The sequence below is a fragment of the Poecilia reticulata genome, chromosome 1 (genome assembly GCF_904066995.2).
Source record: "Poecilia reticulata chromosome 1, P_reticulata-male-v2, whole genome shotgun sequence".
Lineage (NCBI taxonomy): Eukaryota > Metazoa > Chordata > Actinopteri > Cyprinodontiformes > Poeciliidae > Poecilia > Poecilia reticulata.
Window position 1 is genome coordinate 19,045,998 of NC_088830.1, and position 18,941 is coordinate 19,064,938.

General features: G+C 36.9%; 4 protein-coding genes and 1 long non-coding RNA gene across 5 annotated transcripts; all 5 read left to right on the forward strand.

Annotated features, from left to right (window-relative positions):
- The first annotated feature begins 2,088 nt into the window (after nucleotides 1–2,088).
- Nucleotides 2,089–2,936, forward strand: LOC103467504 (uncharacterized). The gene is made up of 4 exons (XM_008413943.2): nucleotides 2,089–2,184; nucleotides 2,332–2,403; nucleotides 2,502–2,558; nucleotides 2,657–2,936. The coding sequence occupies exons 1-4, from the start codon at nucleotides 2,104–2,106 to the stop codon at nucleotides 2,849–2,851; spliced, it is 405 nt and encodes a 134-aa protein (XP_008412165.2). The 5' UTR covers nucleotides 2,089–2,103; the 3' UTR covers nucleotides 2,852–2,936.
- A 2,386-nt stretch (nucleotides 2,937–5,322) lies between these two features.
- LOC103467499 (uncharacterized) lies at nucleotides 5,323–7,689 on the forward strand. The gene is made up of 3 exons (XR_534083.3): nucleotides 5,323–5,667; nucleotides 5,774–5,821; nucleotides 5,927–7,689. It is a non-coding gene; the product is annotated as an uncharacterized LOC103467499 (long non-coding RNA).
- A 575-nt stretch (nucleotides 7,690–8,264) lies between these two features.
- On the forward strand, nucleotides 8,265–10,595 carry ambn (ameloblastin). The gene is made up of 7 exons (XM_008413924.2): nucleotides 8,265–8,503; nucleotides 8,592–8,900; nucleotides 9,022–9,078; nucleotides 9,534–9,683; nucleotides 9,788–9,823; nucleotides 9,933–9,971; nucleotides 10,101–10,595. The coding sequence occupies exons 1-7, from the start codon at nucleotides 8,450–8,452 to the stop codon at nucleotides 10,410–10,412; spliced, it is 957 nt and encodes a 318-aa protein (XP_008412146.2). The 5' UTR covers nucleotides 8,265–8,449; the 3' UTR covers nucleotides 10,413–10,595.
- A 2,012-nt stretch (nucleotides 10,596–12,607) lies between these two features.
- On the forward strand, nucleotides 12,608–14,649 carry scpp7 (secretory calcium-binding phosphoprotein 7). The gene is made up of 9 exons (XM_008413909.3): nucleotides 12,608–12,708; nucleotides 12,835–12,899; nucleotides 13,151–13,195; nucleotides 13,304–13,351; nucleotides 13,447–13,488; nucleotides 13,655–13,711; nucleotides 13,799–13,945; nucleotides 14,172–14,253; nucleotides 14,380–14,649. Exons 2-8 carry the CDS (start codon nucleotides 12,846–12,848, stop codon nucleotides 14,208–14,210), a joined length of 432 nt encoding a protein of 143 aa, XP_008412131.1. The 5' UTR covers nucleotides 12,608–12,708; nucleotides 12,835–12,845; the 3' UTR covers nucleotides 14,211–14,253; nucleotides 14,380–14,649.
- Nucleotides 14,650–15,972: 1,323 nt separating this feature from the next.
- Nucleotides 15,973–17,710, forward strand: scpp5 (secretory calcium-binding phosphoprotein 5). The gene is made up of 11 exons (XM_081615215.1): nucleotides 15,973–16,081; nucleotides 16,168–16,228; nucleotides 16,328–16,381; nucleotides 16,530–16,595; nucleotides 16,699–16,746; nucleotides 16,829–16,897; nucleotides 16,987–17,016; nucleotides 17,107–17,154; nucleotides 17,239–17,289; nucleotides 17,378–17,461; nucleotides 17,578–17,710. The coding sequence occupies exons 2-11, from the start codon at nucleotides 16,175–16,177 to the stop codon at nucleotides 17,593–17,595; spliced, it is 522 nt and encodes a 173-aa protein (XP_081471341.1). The 5' UTR covers nucleotides 15,973–16,081; nucleotides 16,168–16,174; the 3' UTR covers nucleotides 17,596–17,710.
- The last annotated feature ends 1,231 nt before the right edge of the window (nucleotides 17,711–18,941 follow it).

Sequence of the window (18,941 nt, forward strand, 5' to 3'; positions counted from 1 at the left end):
TGAGGTTCAGTCTAAACTAAACCTCAGGTGGAAAGTTCCTCTGGAAAATTCAATTTCCAGCAACCGTGGAATAATTTATCTCAGTATAAATTATGTTGTAGAAAAACAGCCGAGTGGTGAAAAATAGAAATTGTTCCATCATGCTAAGGGAATGCTTTTCTTCACCAGGGACAGGGAAGCAGGTCATCTTTGCTGTAAAATATTTCTGAAAACTGTCTATCGTCTTTATTTCTCTTCAGCATCATGTTATACGTGTGTTGGTAAGTTAAATAAAATGACAATAAACATACATTTTCTTAAATTTTATGTTAGCAGGTTGTTGAGTTACATCTGAAATCAACTAAAAATAAATATACTTTTAAGGTTTTTATGAAAGTGTCACCAAACCAAAGTTTATTGGTTTATTGTGTTTAAATTCAAGGATGTTTTAAGCAACAATTGAACAGATGGCAGCGTTATGTCTGCAATATTACAATGACAATAAGTTAAAAACTACAAAAGTCACATGTAAATAACTCATTCATAAAGTAGCATATAGATGGGTTATAAATGTGTCCAAACTTAGTGAGGATACGTTTTGGTATATTGACTGGATTTGTGCAGTGCTGTTCTAGTCATACTAACCACTCAAAGCCCTTTACACTGACGTATTTCACTTTGCCCAGAGGCACATCAACATGTGACAGGAGGAGGCTGGAATTGACCCTGCAGCTTTCCAGTTGACAGAAAATATTCTACACATTCAGGTCGAGTCAAGTTTACCCCAATGGTAAAAACCCTTTTAGGTTTTGTAAAAAATAAGATAAAAACGACTTAACACCCATGCATTATCAGACTTACTTCAAACCATAAAGCTGTACGGGCAATTTAAAAACTCTGACTTTACTTTAGGGGACACAGATATATCATGATAGATATATTAACGCCTGGTTAATGAGAGCCTCTCAGACAAAATTTCCCAGAAACGTTTGCAACAGTGTGTTATATTTATTACCTGCATTAATCACAGCTATTAATTCCCACATGGATATTTTGTTACTAATGCAAAATGTAAGATACAATGTTTAAAATCGAACTTATTTTTTCATTAATCTATAGCTTAAAAAAATACACCTACATTCATTTTTCTTCTATTCTGAAACAAATACACCATAAGCTATTTAGTCTTTTTTAAATCTCTTTTCAACACTCCATGATCTACTTTAAATGTCTTGACAGATTCTATCTGCAAAAGACATAGAGCAACAGAAATGGGCAATGAAGAAAGAAAACATGTGGAAATGTGAAAACCACTCACAATACCAGATGATGCAGTATTTAATCCAGAGCATTTCAAGAGTTTATTAAGCCTTTCCACTGGATTTGCTTTCCAGGAATTAACCTTGAGTCCAGACAACATCTTTGAATGCTCAGTTTCTGTCTTTTTTTATGTATCAGACTGAGGTTTTTTATTATACTTTGTTGTTCGTGTTTTATTCCGGAAGAAAAAAAATCAATACAGTGTATATGTAAAGTATTCACAACGCTTCACTGTCCCCCAAATTATGTTAAGTTGCAGTTTTATTCTAAATTGCATTGCATTAATCTCTTTGTTCTAAATTCTACACATTACGTTCTTTGACATAAGTATGTGATATAAGTAGACACATAACTGACATTTTCGATTAGCTGTGGAAAAATATAACGTGATTAATAGCAAAAGTTTCTGACAGATATTCAAATACTGAATTATTTGAAAAGAAATAAATACAAAGATTCAGAATTTCAAAGTTGTTCAGTCCACACAGAAACACTCACAAAATTTTAACGTAAAAACCTGACAAATCCAAAAAACACAACACTGCTCTTTGGCTTGATTTTGAAATGTTCAAAATGTTACATAGAGCACTTTTCTACAAGATTTTTTTTGTCAAAATTCAAGTTCTAATTCAAATTCAAGTTTTTTTGTGCCCAACCCTTTGTTGATCTTCCAAACCATTCATGTTTCATTATTGCTTCACCTAATTCCTAAAATTTCCACCTACGTACGTACGTACTTGAAATGCTGGGCAGACAGTTTCCTAACAGCTATTGTTTCCCAACTGCCTGATATCCTCCATCTGCATGTGTATAAAAAGCTCTAACGACCAAAACACCATCAGATTTACCTTGACCTGCTCTGGGACAGATTGTGAAGAGACGACTGTAATTACAAATTTCTTTTATTCATTCTGTTTTCTATTTGAATTTTTTTGTCAGACATTGACTCAGTGCCTTAATAATACAGTTATTTTATTTTATATTTTTTACTTATTGTAATCTTAAAATTATTATTATTTCTTATGTTGGCAGGTAATCAGTGAAACAATGCTGAAGGTCGTATTTGTGCTGGGATGCCTCCTGTGTCTCACTCTGGCTTATTCTGTAAGTGCAATATTTATAAAGACTGAATCAATGTTGTTTTAGTCGATGCAGCCGCCACAGAAAAAAAATTAATGTTTTTTTATTGTCATTTTTAACAGGATGACTCGGCATCCAGCCGGGAGAACCGCTCACTTCGGGGCCCTCATCCTCCTAGGGTAAGTTTATTGTACTAGTTTTACTGGAGTAGATAAGAACTGTTACCAAACCAGAATCTGTTTCCTGACCTTAAACCTGACCTTGATCTGTGTTTCAGGGCCATGGTCCTCCTCATGGCAAACCTGGCCACCATGGTGTACCTGACGATATCCTTCAGAAGCTTCTTGAGTTTCTGCGCACCAGTACTACCACCACTACTACTGCTGCAACTACCACCGCAGCTGCAACTACCACCGCAGCTGCAACTACCACCGCAGCTCCTACTACTACCACAGTGGCAGCTACAACATAAAGAATCTTCTCTCCCCACTAAATATGGCAAATAACATCTCCTGATTCTTCATGCTGTGTCCTAAATAAAGTACAAGTTGAATGCACATGGTCTCAATGTGTTTGTGAATGAAAAGTGAGTCAATTGGCTTTTTTCACACCAGGTGTGCACATTTTTATTCAGGACAAATTTCAAGTGGAAGAGACATTACATTTATAACTCAGAACTCAATGAGGTATATGGATAGTGCAGTACATGGAAGTGATGAAAATAAGTAAAACCATTTAGAAATAATTCTGTCTTTAAGTTATCAAGCAATACATTTAAATGCATGGAATTTAGAAAAGAAAAACACATAGAAATCCCAAATCATTTTTATGTTGATATTAATATAAGACTTGTACATATTTTTTCCATCTACACATTTTTCATCTCTTTCTTCTCACAGTCTGAATTAACAGTGGCTTGAAGAACTTACAACAAAACAGTGACAGAAAAAAGGAACTAGCTTGTGCATTTAAACACAGCTAGCTTTACTTCAGTTTAATGTGCTGTTTATGTGACATGTGTCCAAATGTATTCAAGTTTTGCTTTATTTCCCAGTATTAAGATAATCCTTAAGATAAACCTTATCTCACCATTATGCACTTTTAAAGTTTTGAATGTCTTTTACTTAAAATATGATTTTAAAACTAGTCAAACAGTGAATGTACTGATTCTCAAAAAGCCAAAACAGTTTAAGAGCTATGGAAGCAATCAAACACGTGGCTGAGGTTTCCGACTGGGTGGCGTAGCAGGAGGAAATTAGGGCTCAGCAAAAAACATGGCAGCATAATGGCTGAACAAACTTTTTTTGATGTTTAATAGAGAAATTTACTCTGCTGAATATGGATTTGTGGTTCATCTCTAAGCTAAAACTGGAATCTAAGCTGGAAGTAAGATGGGATTCTGCTCAAGATCAGGAGATGTTGCAAATACTGATCTGATGAGGAATAGTCAAGCTATTCTTTGAGGTTTAGTTTAGACTGAACCTCAGGTGGAAAGTTCCTCTGGAAAATTCAATTTCCAGCAACAGTGGAATAATTTATCTCAGTATAAATTATGTTGTAGAAAAACAGCCGAGTGGTGAAAAATAGAAATTGTTCCATCATGCTAAGGGAATGCTTTTCTTCACCAGGGACAGGGAAGCAGGTCATCTTTACTTGTAAAATATTTTTGAAAACTGTCTATCATCTTTATTTCTCTTTACGTGTGTTGGTAAGCTAAATAAAATCACAATAAATTACATTAAGGTAACTGCCTATGGCATAATAACTTTTCAAAAAGTCCAAGGAGTCTAAATATTTTTCAAGGCACTTTATTGTTTCCATGCTGTTTGTGCTCAGGAATAAAATTAAATAACATCAAATAAATGTCTTTTGTCATTTATTGTGTAATTCCAATGTTAACAGAAGCTTTAAAACATACATTTTCTTTAATTTTATGTTAGCAGGTTGTTGAGTTACATCTGAAATCAACTAAAAATAAATATACTTTTAAGGTTTTTATGAAAGTGTCACCAAACCAAAGTTTATTGGTTTATTGTGTTTAAATTCAAGGATGTTTTAAGCAACAATTGAACAGATGGCAGCGTTATGTCTGCAATATTACAATGACAATAAGTTAAAAACTACAAAAGTCACATGTAAATAACTCATTCATAAAGTAGCAAATTAATGGGTTATAAATGTGTCCAAACTTAGTGAGGATACGTTTTGGTATATTGACTGGATTTGTGCAGTGCTGTTCTAGTCATACTAACCACTCAAAGCCCTTTACACTGACGTATTTCACTTTGCCCAGAGGCACATCAACATGTGGCAGGAGGAGGCTGGAATTGACCCTGCAGCTTTCCAGTTGACAGAAAATATTCTACACATTCAGGTTGAGTCAAGTTTACCCTAATGGCAAAAACCCTTATAGGTTTTGTAAAAAATAAGATAAAAACGACTTAACACCCATGCATTATCAGACTTACTTCAAACCATAAAGCTGTATGGGCAATTTAAAAACTCTGACTTTACTTTAGGGGACACAGATATATCATGATAGATATATTAACGCCAGGGTAATGAGAGCCTCTCAGACTAAAATTTTCCAGAAACGTTTGCAACAGCGTGTTAGATTTATTACCTGCAATAGAAAAAAAATATAGACTAAGTCCACCATGTGTACATCCATAAACAAGATAATTATAATGTTAGGAAAGAATGGAGCAAGCACTGTTTTCATGGAGCTCTACGCAACAAACACAACTGTTTCGCAATTATGGAGTTGTTATGAAAGAAACGAGCAGCTCCAGATTTTAAAAGAAAAAACGAAGGATTTTCCTCTGATAAAAAAAAAAAAGTACCAGTTATGCAAACATTAAATGTTCGCACCTGGAACATTTCTTTGAAGACGGATTTTATCTGCCTGTGTTTGTGGACATTCTCACACATCCACTCAGATACATAACAGGATGAGGACATTTTATCTTATAAAAACCCAACCCAACCCTAAAGCCAAAACTGTGTGCACACCTCTGTTGGTGTTTTTTCCTGAGGCTAACCGCGGCACATCAGAGATGAGGCAACACCTGTGAAGTTGGCGGGCAATGTCGACACAGTAGAGCTGTTTAAAAGCTAATTGGGTTTCTTGAGGCACCCATATCCAGACTGAGTAGATGAGCGTGATCTTTTATTCGTCATTAAGCTTTTTATTCTCGAGCCCAACTGTGATACGGAGACTAAGACAGCATGAATTCCAGGATGGTGTGTTTTCTGATGATTCTGCTTTGCATCAGTGCCCATGCAACTGTAAGTACAAAACTGTTAAGCGCTGCTTTGTTTACTTGACGTTGTGCAAATTATTGAACATTTTTCTGTTAAAGTGAAATAATTTATCTCTTTGTGAATTTTGGAGAGGAGCCATGGTAAGCACAGTTCTAGCAGCGAGTCGGTGAGTGAAGAGGTAATTAATAATAATGCAGATAACTTTTTATTTTGATCGTTTTTAGCATTTATCAATATTGCCTAAGTTTCTTTCCTGTTTTTTTTTTGTTTGTTTTTGCTTCAGGTGAACACGGTAGACCTGCCTTCACTTATCTGCAGACTGTTTCCGACTCTGTGTTCAACACAGACTACAACAACGACAACAACAGCAAAAACCGCCACAACGACAACAACAAAGGCAGTCACGACTTCAGTCACCCCCCGAGGAGACTCTGGATAAGCTACAGCCTCTAAAATGAATCCAACATGAGGAATATTTAGCAAGATGGGAAGAGTTTGTTTACTTTGATTTGTAAAATGATCAGTTTAATGGTGTTTTATTCTGGTGAGGCCATTGGGAAAACCAGAATCCAACGGCTGACCTAAAAACGAATGTATTAGTTTGAAATAGCTAAAATTTCTTTGTTGTGCCTCCTTTCCATTTCTGTTATATTTTGTTGATTGCACTTAATTTATCTAGCACAGTTTTTGATTGCCTTTCCACATAAAGTCTTGATAACGTTTGTCCATACGGTGAAAAACACCAAATATAAGCAAAGAGTAATGGACGACGTATGTTGGAGACGGGTCCCCACCGATGAGAAGACTCTGACAACACGCCAGTGTAACATCCACTCAGTAAACTCACACAGACAAGCCTGAATGCTGACTGCTTAAGAAAAGGGATGAGTGTAAGCTGCTTGAAGCCAGACTCTGCCAAGTCTGTCGTACTGCGCTGCTGAATCACCCGACCAACACTTTGATTCATTCTTCTGCACTGCTGATTCCTAAGACTTTGACTGAAGTACATTGTGTGTTTTTTCTAATCAATTACTTTGTGTTTGATGTAATTTGATGTGCCTAAACACTGTATTATCAAAAAGCCTGATTTTGAATGTACTTTTTCGCTCTATTTTTTTTTCTGAACTCATATTTTTTTTCCCTAATTATGACTGATCTTCTGTGTGCTGCAGGTGAAGTGTTATGGTTCTAATAAAGTCATATAAAATTAACAAGATATTTGCAAAGATAAAGTTTAGTAATAGTATGTATATGAATCACTATGAACATTAAATGATAAATCAAATGAGAATGCTACATCCTGTGAAATCTCTCGTAGATTTCTCAATGATCTCACTGAATGCAATGAGTTCAAGAAGCTCTATGTTTTCTGCTCTGCTACTTTTGATGATGTGTCGCTAAAAAGTATATTTTGGGGCTCTTCACTTATATAGCACACAGCTGATTCCATTGAAGCCAAGTGTCTAAGGGAGCCACATCAACAGCAAATGGTGTTTTCCAGAGATTTACAGAAACACAAGCAGTTCCTGATCACACACACTCAGTCAGTCACAGTTTCCCCTTTCCAATCACAGCAGAAATGCTAAAACCAAGACACAATGGAAGATCAAAGGAGGAGTCTGACATCGTGCTCATCGACTGTCAGACATAAAAACTTAATTCACCAGATAACTTTCAACTTTGCATAATGTCCAGGACATTATGACTGTTGTATTTTGCCACATGTGTTGCCTATTTGTTTGTTTGTTTATGTCATTTAAATGAAAATGTCACATGTTGACATAAACAAAAGTTTTGAATGAAAAGTATTGTGCGGCCCACCCCTTCTCTAAAAAGTCCATTCACTAAACCATAAGCAGCACACATCAATCAGCCGTCCATTCTAAACGCAAAACAGGCAATGTGTATACATAATAATAAGAAGAAAGAAAAAAAATCTTTGTAATGACGCAGCACTATACTGTTTCAATATGCAGCATAGTGCTGTATATTGATTATAGTCATTGTATTTTATTTTTATAAAAAGTAAAAAATTGATCCACTCTCCTTGGTTTCTTTAGACAGATTTGTTCCATAAAAAATTTTGTTTTTTAAGGGTGATGGGATATTAAAATGGCATTAAATATACACAATTTTTGTGGTTAATGTACAGCGACAATTTAGCTTTTCATCATTTCTTCTTCGAAGACATGAATTTAAAACTTTTAATGCTTTTGAGTGCACTTGCAATCACTGTATTGGCTCATCTGCACTTTACAGGAATTTAAAAGTCCATGCGCCTCATAATGAATTTGTAATTGGATTTGGATGAGTCAGCCATAATTCATCCAGCTTAAGCAACTTCAGAAAAGCTAGCTTTTCTCATGCTTTTTTTTGTGCATGTCACACATGTAGCATACATAATTAAGGATAATTACAGCAGTCAGACAGTGACATCAGCCACACCCACAGGTGTCCTGAGAGTCAGGAAGCAACACTGTCTGAACTCTTCACTGGTTGTTTATACATTTCTATAGACGTTACACCATCATAACTGAAAGAAAACTTGCAATTCAGTTCATTCAGGAGAATTTGTGTGGTTTCCAACTCGCTGCTTCATTCACAGGAGATAATTAGGTGGATTTTGAGCTTTTCTTTCTGTGCTGTGATTGGTCATTTCAGATTCTGACAGACACATAAGTGTCTGCTCCTGGCCTTTCACTTTCAGTCAATTTATTTGGCTCCCTGGTGACATTACTCGAACGCTTTCAGTAGCTGAAAGGAAAGAAGAACTGAGAGCAATAGTGGCCTCACTCTGTTCGTAAAAATGTTCATCATATTTCTGCTTTCATGTTTGGCTATAATTGTAACTGCAATACCGGTAAGAAATAATAATGAAAATCATTAAATGCCAGCTTATTATCAAAAGCTTAATTGAACATGCAACTTCTAATTACTTTCTTTAACAGGTTAGTCCAAGTACTCGTCCTCTGCAGCCGTCACAGAAGGGAGTCAGTCATGGAAGTCATGATGCCACAGTCAGGAAACCTGAGGCTCAGGTGGACCCGTCTCTTCCTCACAGCTTGGACCAACCACAGCCTGGAAATCCCCAGCAGCCGGATCAACAGGCCAACAACCATCAACAGGACAACAACCAACATTCATTGCAGCATTACGCATTGTTTCCACAAGGGGGCAGCCCGGTGATGTTCCCCCTTCCTCAGAGTGTCGCTGGATTTCTACCGCCTAACCAGCTCACCCTTCCTCAGCAGCCTCTGGTAAGAAATAAGAACGTTTACGATACAATTTAGACTGAAGACGGTTTCTGATTTTTCTGCCTCATAATTTTAAAACAATAAATCCAAACGGTGTCTGTGTTCTTTCCATTCTTCTAACCAGATTTTTCCATCGTACGGATTCATGCCTGTATTCCCCTCGCCCTATAGCAATCAGCTGGTAAGATATTATTAGCAAACACACAGGTTGTGCCTTCAGCAATATCCCACACATAGTTTAAAGTATTGCATGTGCTCACTATAGATCGGAGTTCAGAAAAAAAATTCCCAGCACAACTTACTTTAACTTGAAAGATTTCCCCTGTGGGTGTCTTGAACAGTTTTCAACAGTTTAATGAAAGTTTTTTTTTTTTTCCTCTTTCAAGTGCTCTCAAAGGAAACCATATACAACCTCAAACTCTCTCACAGGAGACAGTGTTGTGCAAATACAGACATCTGTCTCTAAACATAATTACTGGTTGATTTACAGTGCCGAGACAGCAACTAACATTTTAATGCCGCAAGTGCTGATTATTTAACCTCCTAATTCAGAGTAATGTAGCACAATTCAAGTCTTTACAGTGCACAAGTTATGAACACAAATTAAACAGTGCATGCATTTTCTCTCCCGCAAAGTTCTCCCCGTATGGATTCCCGAAGGTTACTGAGTCTCCCCTCCCTCAAGCTCCAATAAATCAGCTCACCAACGGTCCTGTGCTGCCAGCAGAAAATGCTGCCGGGGTGGCTGCACCCTCCGTAGCTGCAGCTCAACAAACACAACAACAGGTTCCTTAATTTGACATGACTGATCCCATGGAGTAATAAATATTGACTTTATTGGAAGTTAAAAGTGGAGCTGCATGATCAGACTGTCAAACTCTCTTTCACAGAATCCCCCAGTCGTGTACATGCTCCAGCAACCCATGGTAGATATGAATTGGTGTTCTTATGCTTGGATGATGAAACAGCTTTTGTTGCCTCACAATTGTTTGCCAGATCATTTTTCATCTCACACGAGCTGTCATTGCTTTCTAGAATCCCTCACTTGGAGGTCTCAGCTCAGAGGAACTGGAGGTAAATCAGCCAAGATTTTTGTCTGACTCTCAACATGTGCAAACACTTTGCTTTGGTGAACTTGATGATCCCAAAACTGTTTCCCCTTCCATGTGCCTTATATTATCTATACATTATTCTCTGTCTCAGACAGCAGCAAAACTGAGCCAGCTGGGTATGTTTATGCCCACCATGCTTGCAAACCTTCCCGCTGGAGCAGCAGCAGCTGTTCAGGCGCAGAGTCAGGTCGCCGGAATCATAAACCCAGACCAACGGGCTGCCGGACAAACTGCAAGGACCTCAGCTTCTGGAGCCCGACCATTACAGGGTGCACCTTGCTCTGGATCACAGCTGAATGTTAACAACACGCCCGCCCGTCTGAAGAAAGCAGTGCGTGAAACTCCCGCAGTCCGATCAGCGGATGAATCCAAACTCCGGCCCACACAGAGAAAACTGGCTTAATAAAACCGCAGCAGCTACTAAAACTTACTTATGATGTTTTAAAATATCAACTGCAATAAATAAACGGCTAGCGATTTATCACTAGGGTGTCTTTAGAGTATGCCTAACCATTGTTGGTGTTTGTTGTCTTCAGTGCGGTGTTTTTATATATAATGTTAAATAAAGAAGACAATCAGAGACTGACTCTGTCTTTCAGCGCTGTCCTGTGTGCTACTATGTCATCAATCTGCTTTCATTTAGTTTCAACATTACATCTTTATGTCAGAATTTGATTGGGTGAACACCAATGCCACTTCCACGTGTTGCGAAATTCACAAGAAGTCTTAAAAAATGTTGTTCTTTATACGGAGTCCTTCATTTGCTCTTGTAAATCCATGTGTTTGATTCCTTTTAGAAAAGAAAAGAAAAGAAAAGAAAAGAAAAGAAAAGAGAAGAGAAGAAAAGAAAAAAAAAGATCTTTTTATAACTCCTTCCCTAAATTAGTAGCAAGCTGTTAATACAGATTGTGCCTGGTGCTTGGCAGAAGAGCGGCAGATGGTTTTTAGAGGATTCTCTGTAAAACGGTTTTGTCTGGGTGGAATTAAAAGCCTGGAGCTTTATTAGATAAGTAGTTTTGAGAACTTTTCCTGACTTACTAACAATTTGTCTTGTTAGAACCACAAAACTTCTATTTATTTTCCTGGGATTGTATGTTATTGACCAATGCAAGGTGGACCCTATTTCTGAAGGAGAAAAATAATAAATGGCCTTACTGGACTTTGTGAGATGTCAAATGGTTTGGTTAATGTTTTCTTATGATCTAACTCATCTTTATCAACAACTTTATCGCTGGTGAATTTCTTGTTCTTGTGATGCTTTGTCACTAATGTTTTCTAACAAACCATTGAGGCCAGGTTGCATTTTCATTTGGGTGTCCCAAAGTCAATTGAGGACTATACACCTTTTCAGTTGTTTAGTGCTTTTACACATTAAACAATGTGCAAACCATGTAATGTTTTCATTTTATGTTCCAGTTGTGCTCTACTTGTGTTCGTGCTTCATTTAAAATCTTAGTCGAACACATTAAAGGTTTTGGTTGAAATGAGACAAAGTGACACATTTGTGAAGTACTGTAAATTTAAATGATCAAACTAAATACTACTTGAAACCGGCGGAGCAAATTGCTTCTTGGCTAATGAAAATTGATGTCTCATTTTTGTTCAGCAATCTTTTTCTTATCTTGTGAGCTGAATCTATCATTACACACCTACTTGTGAGTGGATAATAGGGCATTTACCCTCAGTAGGCCTCACCTCAAGTTGGAGGTTAAACCTGTGTGGAATTTCATGATCTTCCTCCATGTCTATTAGTTTGTCCCAGATACTGTGGTCCTTCCTCCCCCCCAGTGTGAAACCAAACAAATTAGCTTAATTGGCAACTCCAAATTTACCGTAGGAGTGAATTTTTCAATGTGTGTGTTGGTTTGTTTTGAAAATCTCTATGGCGACCGAGCAATGGCCCTGTCCGGGATTTCCATAACCTGTTGCCCATTTACTGTCAGTATTGTACTCAGCTCTGAATAATCCAAAACAGTTACAGTGGACAGATGAATGAGACATACATCGATGGGCATGCGCATCATAAATGCATGTCTTATACAGACTTTATTGAGTGTCATATGTATATTGTGGTTGCATAGACTTGAGCCTGTGGATAAATCAGTCTGATAGAAAACACATATTTTCCTAAATAAACCAAGTGTCAAAGGTCATAGGTTCTAATCCCAGCCTAAGCTCTCAGTGCCTGGATTTCTCCTTGTTCTCTCCAAACATGTATGAGTTCTCTCTGGGTCATCTGGTTTTTTTATAATGTTTAACAGACTCAACAATTTATTTACAATGATTTTCTTTTCAATCATTGTACCATTGTCAATATTTTCCATTAGTTTTTGACGAAAAAAATGCAGTGATATTTAAGAAGAATAAAAATGCTTATATATTAGAGTCATATTTTCACACTTTGGACCTGGGGTTACTGGGTTCTTGAACTTCTGTACCTCATAAATTACGCTGCTGAAGGATCATATGTCATAAATGTGTGCTTCAAGCCAAAAATGTGTTAAAGGGGTTTCTCCCAGAGACAGAGCTGTCAGTGATGTGATCATAAAATTAAAACTCTTTGGCTTATGACCAATGCCTGTCAAAAGTTTGCAAGGTCTTTGTTTTGTCAGCAAATAAATAGGAGCAGATCTTCTTCTGCTCATCACACATCCATCTCCAGGAATACTTCTGTACTCACAAGTGGACGGACAGGAAAGGTAAATATCTTAAAATGAAATAGAATTACTGAAGAATTTGTTGCATGATTTCTATAATTTATTCTTTTGAAAGATCTGTATTGAATATACTAGCATGGAATAATCACAAAATAATTGTTTCCACAGCTTAATTCAAAATGAAGCTCATTTTGCTTGCAGCCTGCATCATTGGAATGGCTTTCAGTGCTCCTGTAAGGGAAACTCACATTTCTTCCTCAAATTTGTATCGTATTTTTGAGATTAAACTTTTGCAGTACAAACAACTAAAAGTCCAATTACACAAAGCAGTACCTTGTCTTATAGGAGTGATTTCCGATGTTTTTCTTGCTAATGTCTAAATTACCTTTTTTTTTATTTTTTTTTTAGCATTTTAGCTCAACTATTTTTGATTTGGATAGTAATGAGCCTGTATAAATGTGTGTATGAATTTCCCACAAAACAGCCTCAGATGTACATGGAGTTTGACCTCCACCATGCCCCTCCTCAGGTAAAAACAACAACAAAAATGTTTTGCAGCGACTGAAGCATAGTTTTTCCTTCCCTTCCAAATGACCCAGTGGTGTAAAGGTTAAAACTGTGCACCTATTCTTCACAGGCGGCCCAAGCAATCCCTGCCGGAGCCCCAGTGGGGTCCCTGGAAGTTGTAAGAACAACATGTTATTATTTCATGCTTTCAACACACATTTATACCCGGCGATTACTCTTTTATGTGATAATTGTGGCTATTTCCAATTTCAGCTGCTCCCAGTTAACAGCCAGAGGCAATATGTTGGAGGACCAGTGAGTGACATTTTAAAGCTGGATATTAACAGATTTGAACTTTGTAGTTAAAATTGTGGGGGAAAAGAAGTCTAAGTAAACAAAAATCTAAGTAAAGGTTTGGCTGTTCTTGCATTGCTGTGGCTTAGCTGCACACATTAACCAATAAATGAATTTTCTCTGGAAGGTCCAAGGATTCATCAAGCAGGAGATCCACAGGGCAGATGGGAAAGACGATGAGATTGTAAGTGCATTTAACAGCTTCCTGACTGAAAGCTGTTGCAGAATGTTTGTCGTCTTACTCGTCTCATTTCATCTCCGTCCGTTTCAGTACTACCCCTTTGGGTTTGACCAGCCAGCTCCAGCTGCAGCTGCCCCTGCTGCCCCTGCTGCCCCTGCTGCTCCCGCTGCCCCTGTTCCTGCTGCCCCTGCTGCTCCTGTAGCAGCAGTTGCTCCTGTTGTTATCGTCGCTGCACCCGTAAGAGCTATTTAACTATTCTATCTGGACATTACATCTGAATGGTTTCATACGTTTCGATAACAGCAGCAGAAGACATATTTAAAGAGACAGAGAGGCGAGCAGGTTCATTCAACTAAATTAATCTTGCTTGGGAAAAAAAAGAGCCCATTTTTTGCTGAGCTTTCTAGAAGCATTGGCTCATCCTACCTACTGATTGGCTTACGACAAGCCTCTGTGATTTCAGGTTGCCAAACCCAGTGATGATGACGAGGAAGATGACTAAAAAGGTCTGAGTCAGCAGCAGTTGTGCTCGTGTGCAGAAAGAGGTACGATACACACACAACTTAAAAAAGGAAAAGTCAGTTTATACAATGAACTCTTGATGAAACGTTTGTGTCATATGCTTAAATTATTTTCACAGCTGACTTAGTTTGTTTGTTTCTTTTTTTAAGATGATGAAACCAGGAACCAGCTCAGATGAATAGAAACCAGACAACGATGCTGCTCTTTAAAGCTTCTAACTAATTTGGTGCTATGCGTTATGGACATCATTTCAGTCCAGATGGTGCTTTGTTTTCTTTCTCAACAAAACAAACAAATATAATGTGATGAAATGCAAATTGGTGGTTTGCTGTGAAATACGATTATCCTATTTTTCCAATATTCCTCTTTGTGATCTTTCTATTAGGAAGCTCAGATAATAAATGAAATGAATGCATTAATCAGTGTCCTTGTGTTGTTTTGTCTTCTACAAATAACTACATATAGGAAAATAAGAAGGTAATAATATCAGTAAGTTCTTAAATCTTTCGCATAAAAAAAGGTTTTTGTATGCAACAACCTTGATTTTTCTTTAAGAATTGGCCCGACAGATTGTTTTATATAGTTTGAATAAAACTGAAATTTTGCTTCATGAGATTCATTTTTAGCAAGTCTTGTTTTTCAGACCACAGACATTAAATTGTATCTGGTCAGTATTTACTGTATTTCATAACAGCGCTTTTCTATTTGGAATTTAGAGAACAAAAGTGACGTAGAGATATATTTCACATTTTTTGACTAAGCAGGTCTTCTACTCTCGTGGTAAACAGCTTGTCTCTCATAAAACTTTTCACTGTAAATCTTCTTCCACTGTTGTGTCTCATAAACGACACTGCTGATTGATAAAATGTCATAAAAGTGTGTTTCAGGTTAATAAGGAGTAGGAATGTTAGCTGTCAGTGTTGTAACCATAAATAATAAATCTTTGACTTATCTCCAAACAACCGTTATGTGTTAACACTTCTGTTTTATTTATCATGTTATAAGAGGAAGCAGCTACGCAGTCAATCAGATTGTAGACATATGGCACTATTTATGTATTCATCACTTGGATGCTAACCCCAATCAAGATGTGCCTTTTTAGGACAAAAATAAAAAATGCAAAGAAATCTCTTTAATGTCAAAGTAAAAACAGAGTTCTACGAAAAAAATATACAAATAAAACTGTTGCGTAACGAAAAAAGCATATTCTTGTTTTGCTTCATTTTTCAAAAATACTCCTAGCATTGCATCTTGCCTCTATCTAGAAACCAAATACATGAAACAAATACAACAACACACTAATACAAATTTATGCAACACTATTTAAAGTTTGTGTATAAACTAAAGTGCCTGTCATGCGCAGCTGGAGCATGTTGTATCAATCACAATTTGCCATGTAAACTGCAGAGGTTTTATCTCGATTCTGATTTCTTCATTAGTAAGTCCGTACCTCATGAGCAACAACTCTGCAACATCTGTAATTCCAAATCGCATGAAAATACACTCATTTCTATAAAACTATGAAATCCAACACTCTCTATGGCTGAGAATGAAGGTTGAGGTGAGTGAAGGTGCTTAAGCTACTGACTGTGTAATCAAACTGACTCTACTATTACTCAGATAGTGGATTGGGCCACTGGTCATTTAGTTAAGCTGTGGGCCAGACACCTGATCTGTACTCCCTCATTGGGTGACTTCACTCCCTTCAGCTGTAATTAACTGTTTGGTGAAGGGACACCCTATAAAAGCCAAACCTGCTCTCTCTGAGCTACAACACAGTCACTTAGCAACACCTCATCCTCTGAGTTCAACATTTCATCTTCTCTCTCTGGTTTGGTTTCATTGCAGTGGGTGAGTACATGTATACCTGGCTATCAGAAACCAACCATCCTGTGTGACTTTTGTAGATTTTACAACGGTGAATGTTGTGTTTTCAGAGTGAAAATGAAAGCAGTCTTCCTGTGCCTATGTTTGGCTGGCACTGCCTGTGCTGTGCCCGTAAGTTTTAGATTTTATTTTTAAACAGCAAAAACTTTAAAACTACCAGACAAAATGTCCTGCAGTCACTTCTCTAAATGTTTCCGTTTCTGCATTTAGTTTCAGTACTTGTCGCATTACACAGGGTCTAGACCCCGGCCTCTAGCGACACAGGTAAACATGCACACTGTGTGCTGAGTTTGTAAAACTCTTCCTCTACAGTTTCATCTTAAATGCTTGATGAAACTTTAAGAAAAATAAATATCTTGTAAGCTGAATTTTTACCAATAAAAGCTTTTTTTACCCCCAAACTTTCATCCAGATTAAATCGCCTTTCACCGGTGGTTTCCCACAACCTGCAGGCCCAGGAGTTTATAGTGTGGAATTTGTAGGTCCCAATTCTTTAATGTTATGTTTCCATTTAACTGTAAAAATCAAATTATTACATTTTTACTTACAGCATGTATGTGCACTTTGTGTGTTTTACCAAGCTTCCATACATGTTTGGTGCTGGTGCAGCTGGAACAAATCAAGGACAAGTAAGAGTTTTCTCACATACATGTAGATGTGCTCATCTATGACAACAACTGTTTTTACTTTTCACTGATTTTGTTTCAACAGACCTTCCCTCAGTACGGTTTCATCAAGTACTCCATCCCACAGCCTCCTGGCAGACAGAGCGTTGAAGTTGTATGTGCTGATCTGTTACTTTTTATACTATGTGTGGCGTACAGTGCGACTATTAACATTTTTGTGGTTTTGTGGTGTTATATTTGCAGTTCTACCCTTATGACTTCGCTAAGAACCAGGTAAATATTTTTGGGTAACTTAATGAATCCTTACAAACCTAATAATATGTACAGTGCAGGATTCTAAAAGCAGGTTTATTTTTGTTTCAGATAATTCAGAACTCTGCTCCTATGCCAAATGGGCCCAGTCTGCAAAATGTAATAACATTTTTTTATTATTTGATTTTCCCTATTACTCTCAAAACACATCATAAACATAAAGTTTATGTGCTTTTTTTTCAGTTACCCCCATTTAGATTTCCTCCTCAAGGAATTCCCCAGCAGCCAATGAATGTGAGAACAGAGTATTAGTAATATACATTCTATAATGTCTCTCCACATTTTGCTTCATGGATATCTGTTTTTGTTTCTTTTTTCTTAGATGCCAGCTTTTGATGTCAACGCACAACCATCACAGGATCCATTGCAGCAACTGCAGCAGGACAAACCTGTGCAAACAAGCCAGGTGACCAAACTATAAATCACTTCACTAATTAACTTTGCACCGTTAACAAATGCTCACAAAAGTTGCACAAATATGCATGAAAAAAATAATTGGATGCTATTTTTCTGTGTTTTCAGGCTCCTGATAAAGTGTGAATGAGTGAACGACGTCAAACACTGATATTTGGTTATAAAACTGAAGAATCATCTTGAAGTAACATTTTAGAAGATTAGCAAACTATGTTGATAACCTCTGTAGATACCTGAGAAGACTTTAAATTATCTTTAATTTTTTAATAACAATAGCTGTTTTAGAATTATTGACTGTGATACGATGTTTCACCCAGCATGCTGCATTTTCACAGTGTCTATGTTCTTTCCTTTTCTTCCCTCACTGCTGTTTTCTTTTTAAAAATAAAAAGTTTGAAGCAAATCCCTGTGAATACTACTCTTTATTTGGAGAGTTCTTTTAAAGGCGTCCTTATTTGCATCTGTGTTTTGGCTTTGAATTTTTTTCCCCACACGTTTTCACATTAAGGGTATGTCATTTTATGTATTTTATGTATTGGGATTTATAAAGAAGTTAGAACCTACAAAGTGTGGCATGCATCTTTATTAGATAAACTTGAGGCAATTACAGCTGCAGTTCTTTGGTGGTATCTGTCTACCAGGTTTACATTTCTAACTAATAAAATCTTAAATCACTGAGTAGACATTATAACACATAATTGATCCAAAATATTCCTTTGTAGTTATATTTTGAAATGTAAAAATGTTGTCCTCCAGGAAAATAAACCTCCACCTCGTTCTGAAGTTCGTCCTTGTATTTGTCTGATACTGTACTGGTCTAATTGAAGTTTTGGGCTGTGACATGACAAACATTTTGAAAAATGAATCTGGTGTGAATACTTTTATTGGATGAATTAGGTTAACATATAATACTTACTTAAAAATGTGTCATTCTCATTCGCTTTTTTTCTATTTAGAGGTTTGAAAACAAAAAAATATATTGCCAAAAATGATTATTACCAAAAACGTTTATTGGAATCTATTGAATAAACAGAAAACAAGTCAAATTTATGATGGGGAAACAAAGGAAATTTATCAAGTCAAAAAATCAACATGTTCTTAAAAGTCTCAAACTATTCTAAACATGGTATGCGCAACACAGCAAAAGCATATTTGACATCTTGTGTGCTGCAGGATATCACGCTTACTATAAACAGCTTCGGTTTAGCAGATTTCCCCACAGTGAAATTTTACTGTCGTGAAAATCGTAACACCACCAAGGGAAAAATCCATCAAATAACTGGCCCCCTGGGGACGAAAGCCTGTTGCAACATGACTTTAAAGCTTAGCTCTTAAAACGCACCAACAAAAGAGACAGGCGCCATCCACTCACACTACTCAGTCTCTTCCTTACATGTTTTCTAAAATCATAAACATCTGTCAGCAGGAAGTGTTAAAAGCTGATTTGAAACACTTTATTATTTACCCAAAGT

Excerpts from the sequence above, each read along its gene's own strand:
- scpp5 (XM_081615215.1), top strand. The coding sequence starts at position 16,175 with ATGAAAGCAGTCTTCCTGTGCCTATGTTTGGCTGGCACTGCCTGTGCT. Across the intron at positions 16,596-16,698 it reads GAGTTTATAGTGTGGAATTT|CTTCCATACATGTTTGGTGC; the intron begins GTAGGTCCCAAT and ends TGTTTTACCAAG. Across the intron at positions 17,290-17,377 it reads TTCCCCAGCAGCCAATGAAT|ATGCCAGCTTTTGATGTCAA; the intron begins GTGAGAACAGAG and ends CTTTTTTCTTAG.
- scpp7 (XM_008413909.3), top strand. The coding sequence starts at position 12,846 with ATGAAGCTCATTTTGCTTGCAGCCTGCATCATTGGAATGGCTTTCAGT. Across the intron at positions 13,196-13,303 it reads TCCACCATGCCCCTCCTCAG|GCGGCCCAAGCAATCCCTGC; the intron begins GTAAAAACAACA and ends TATTCTTCACAG. Across the intron at positions 13,352-13,446 it reads CAGTGGGGTCCCTGGAAGTT|CTGCTCCCAGTTAACAGCCA; the intron begins GTAAGAACAACA and ends TTCCAATTTCAG.
- ambn (XM_008413924.2), top strand. The coding sequence starts at position 8,450 with ATGTTCATCATATTTCTGCTTTCATGTTTGGCTATAATTGTAACTGCA. Across the intron at positions 9,079-9,533 it reads CGCCCTATAGCAATCAGCTG|TTCTCCCCGTATGGATTCCC; the intron begins GTAAGATATTAT and ends TCTCCCGCAAAG. Across the intron at positions 9,824-9,932 it reads ACATGCTCCAGCAACCCATG|AATCCCTCACTTGGAGGTCT; the intron begins GTAGATATGAAT and ends ATTGCTTTCTAG.
- LOC103467504 (XM_008413943.2), top strand. The coding sequence starts at position 2,104 with ATGTGTATAAAAAGCTCTAACGACCAAAACACCATCAGATTTACCTTG. Across the intron at positions 2,185-2,331 it reads CAGATTGTGAAGAGACGACT|GTAATCAGTGAAACAATGCT; the intron begins GTAATTACAAAT and ends TTATGTTGGCAG. Across the intron at positions 2,404-2,501 it reads GTCTCACTCTGGCTTATTCT|GATGACTCGGCATCCAGCCG; the intron begins GTAAGTGCAATA and ends CATTTTTAACAG.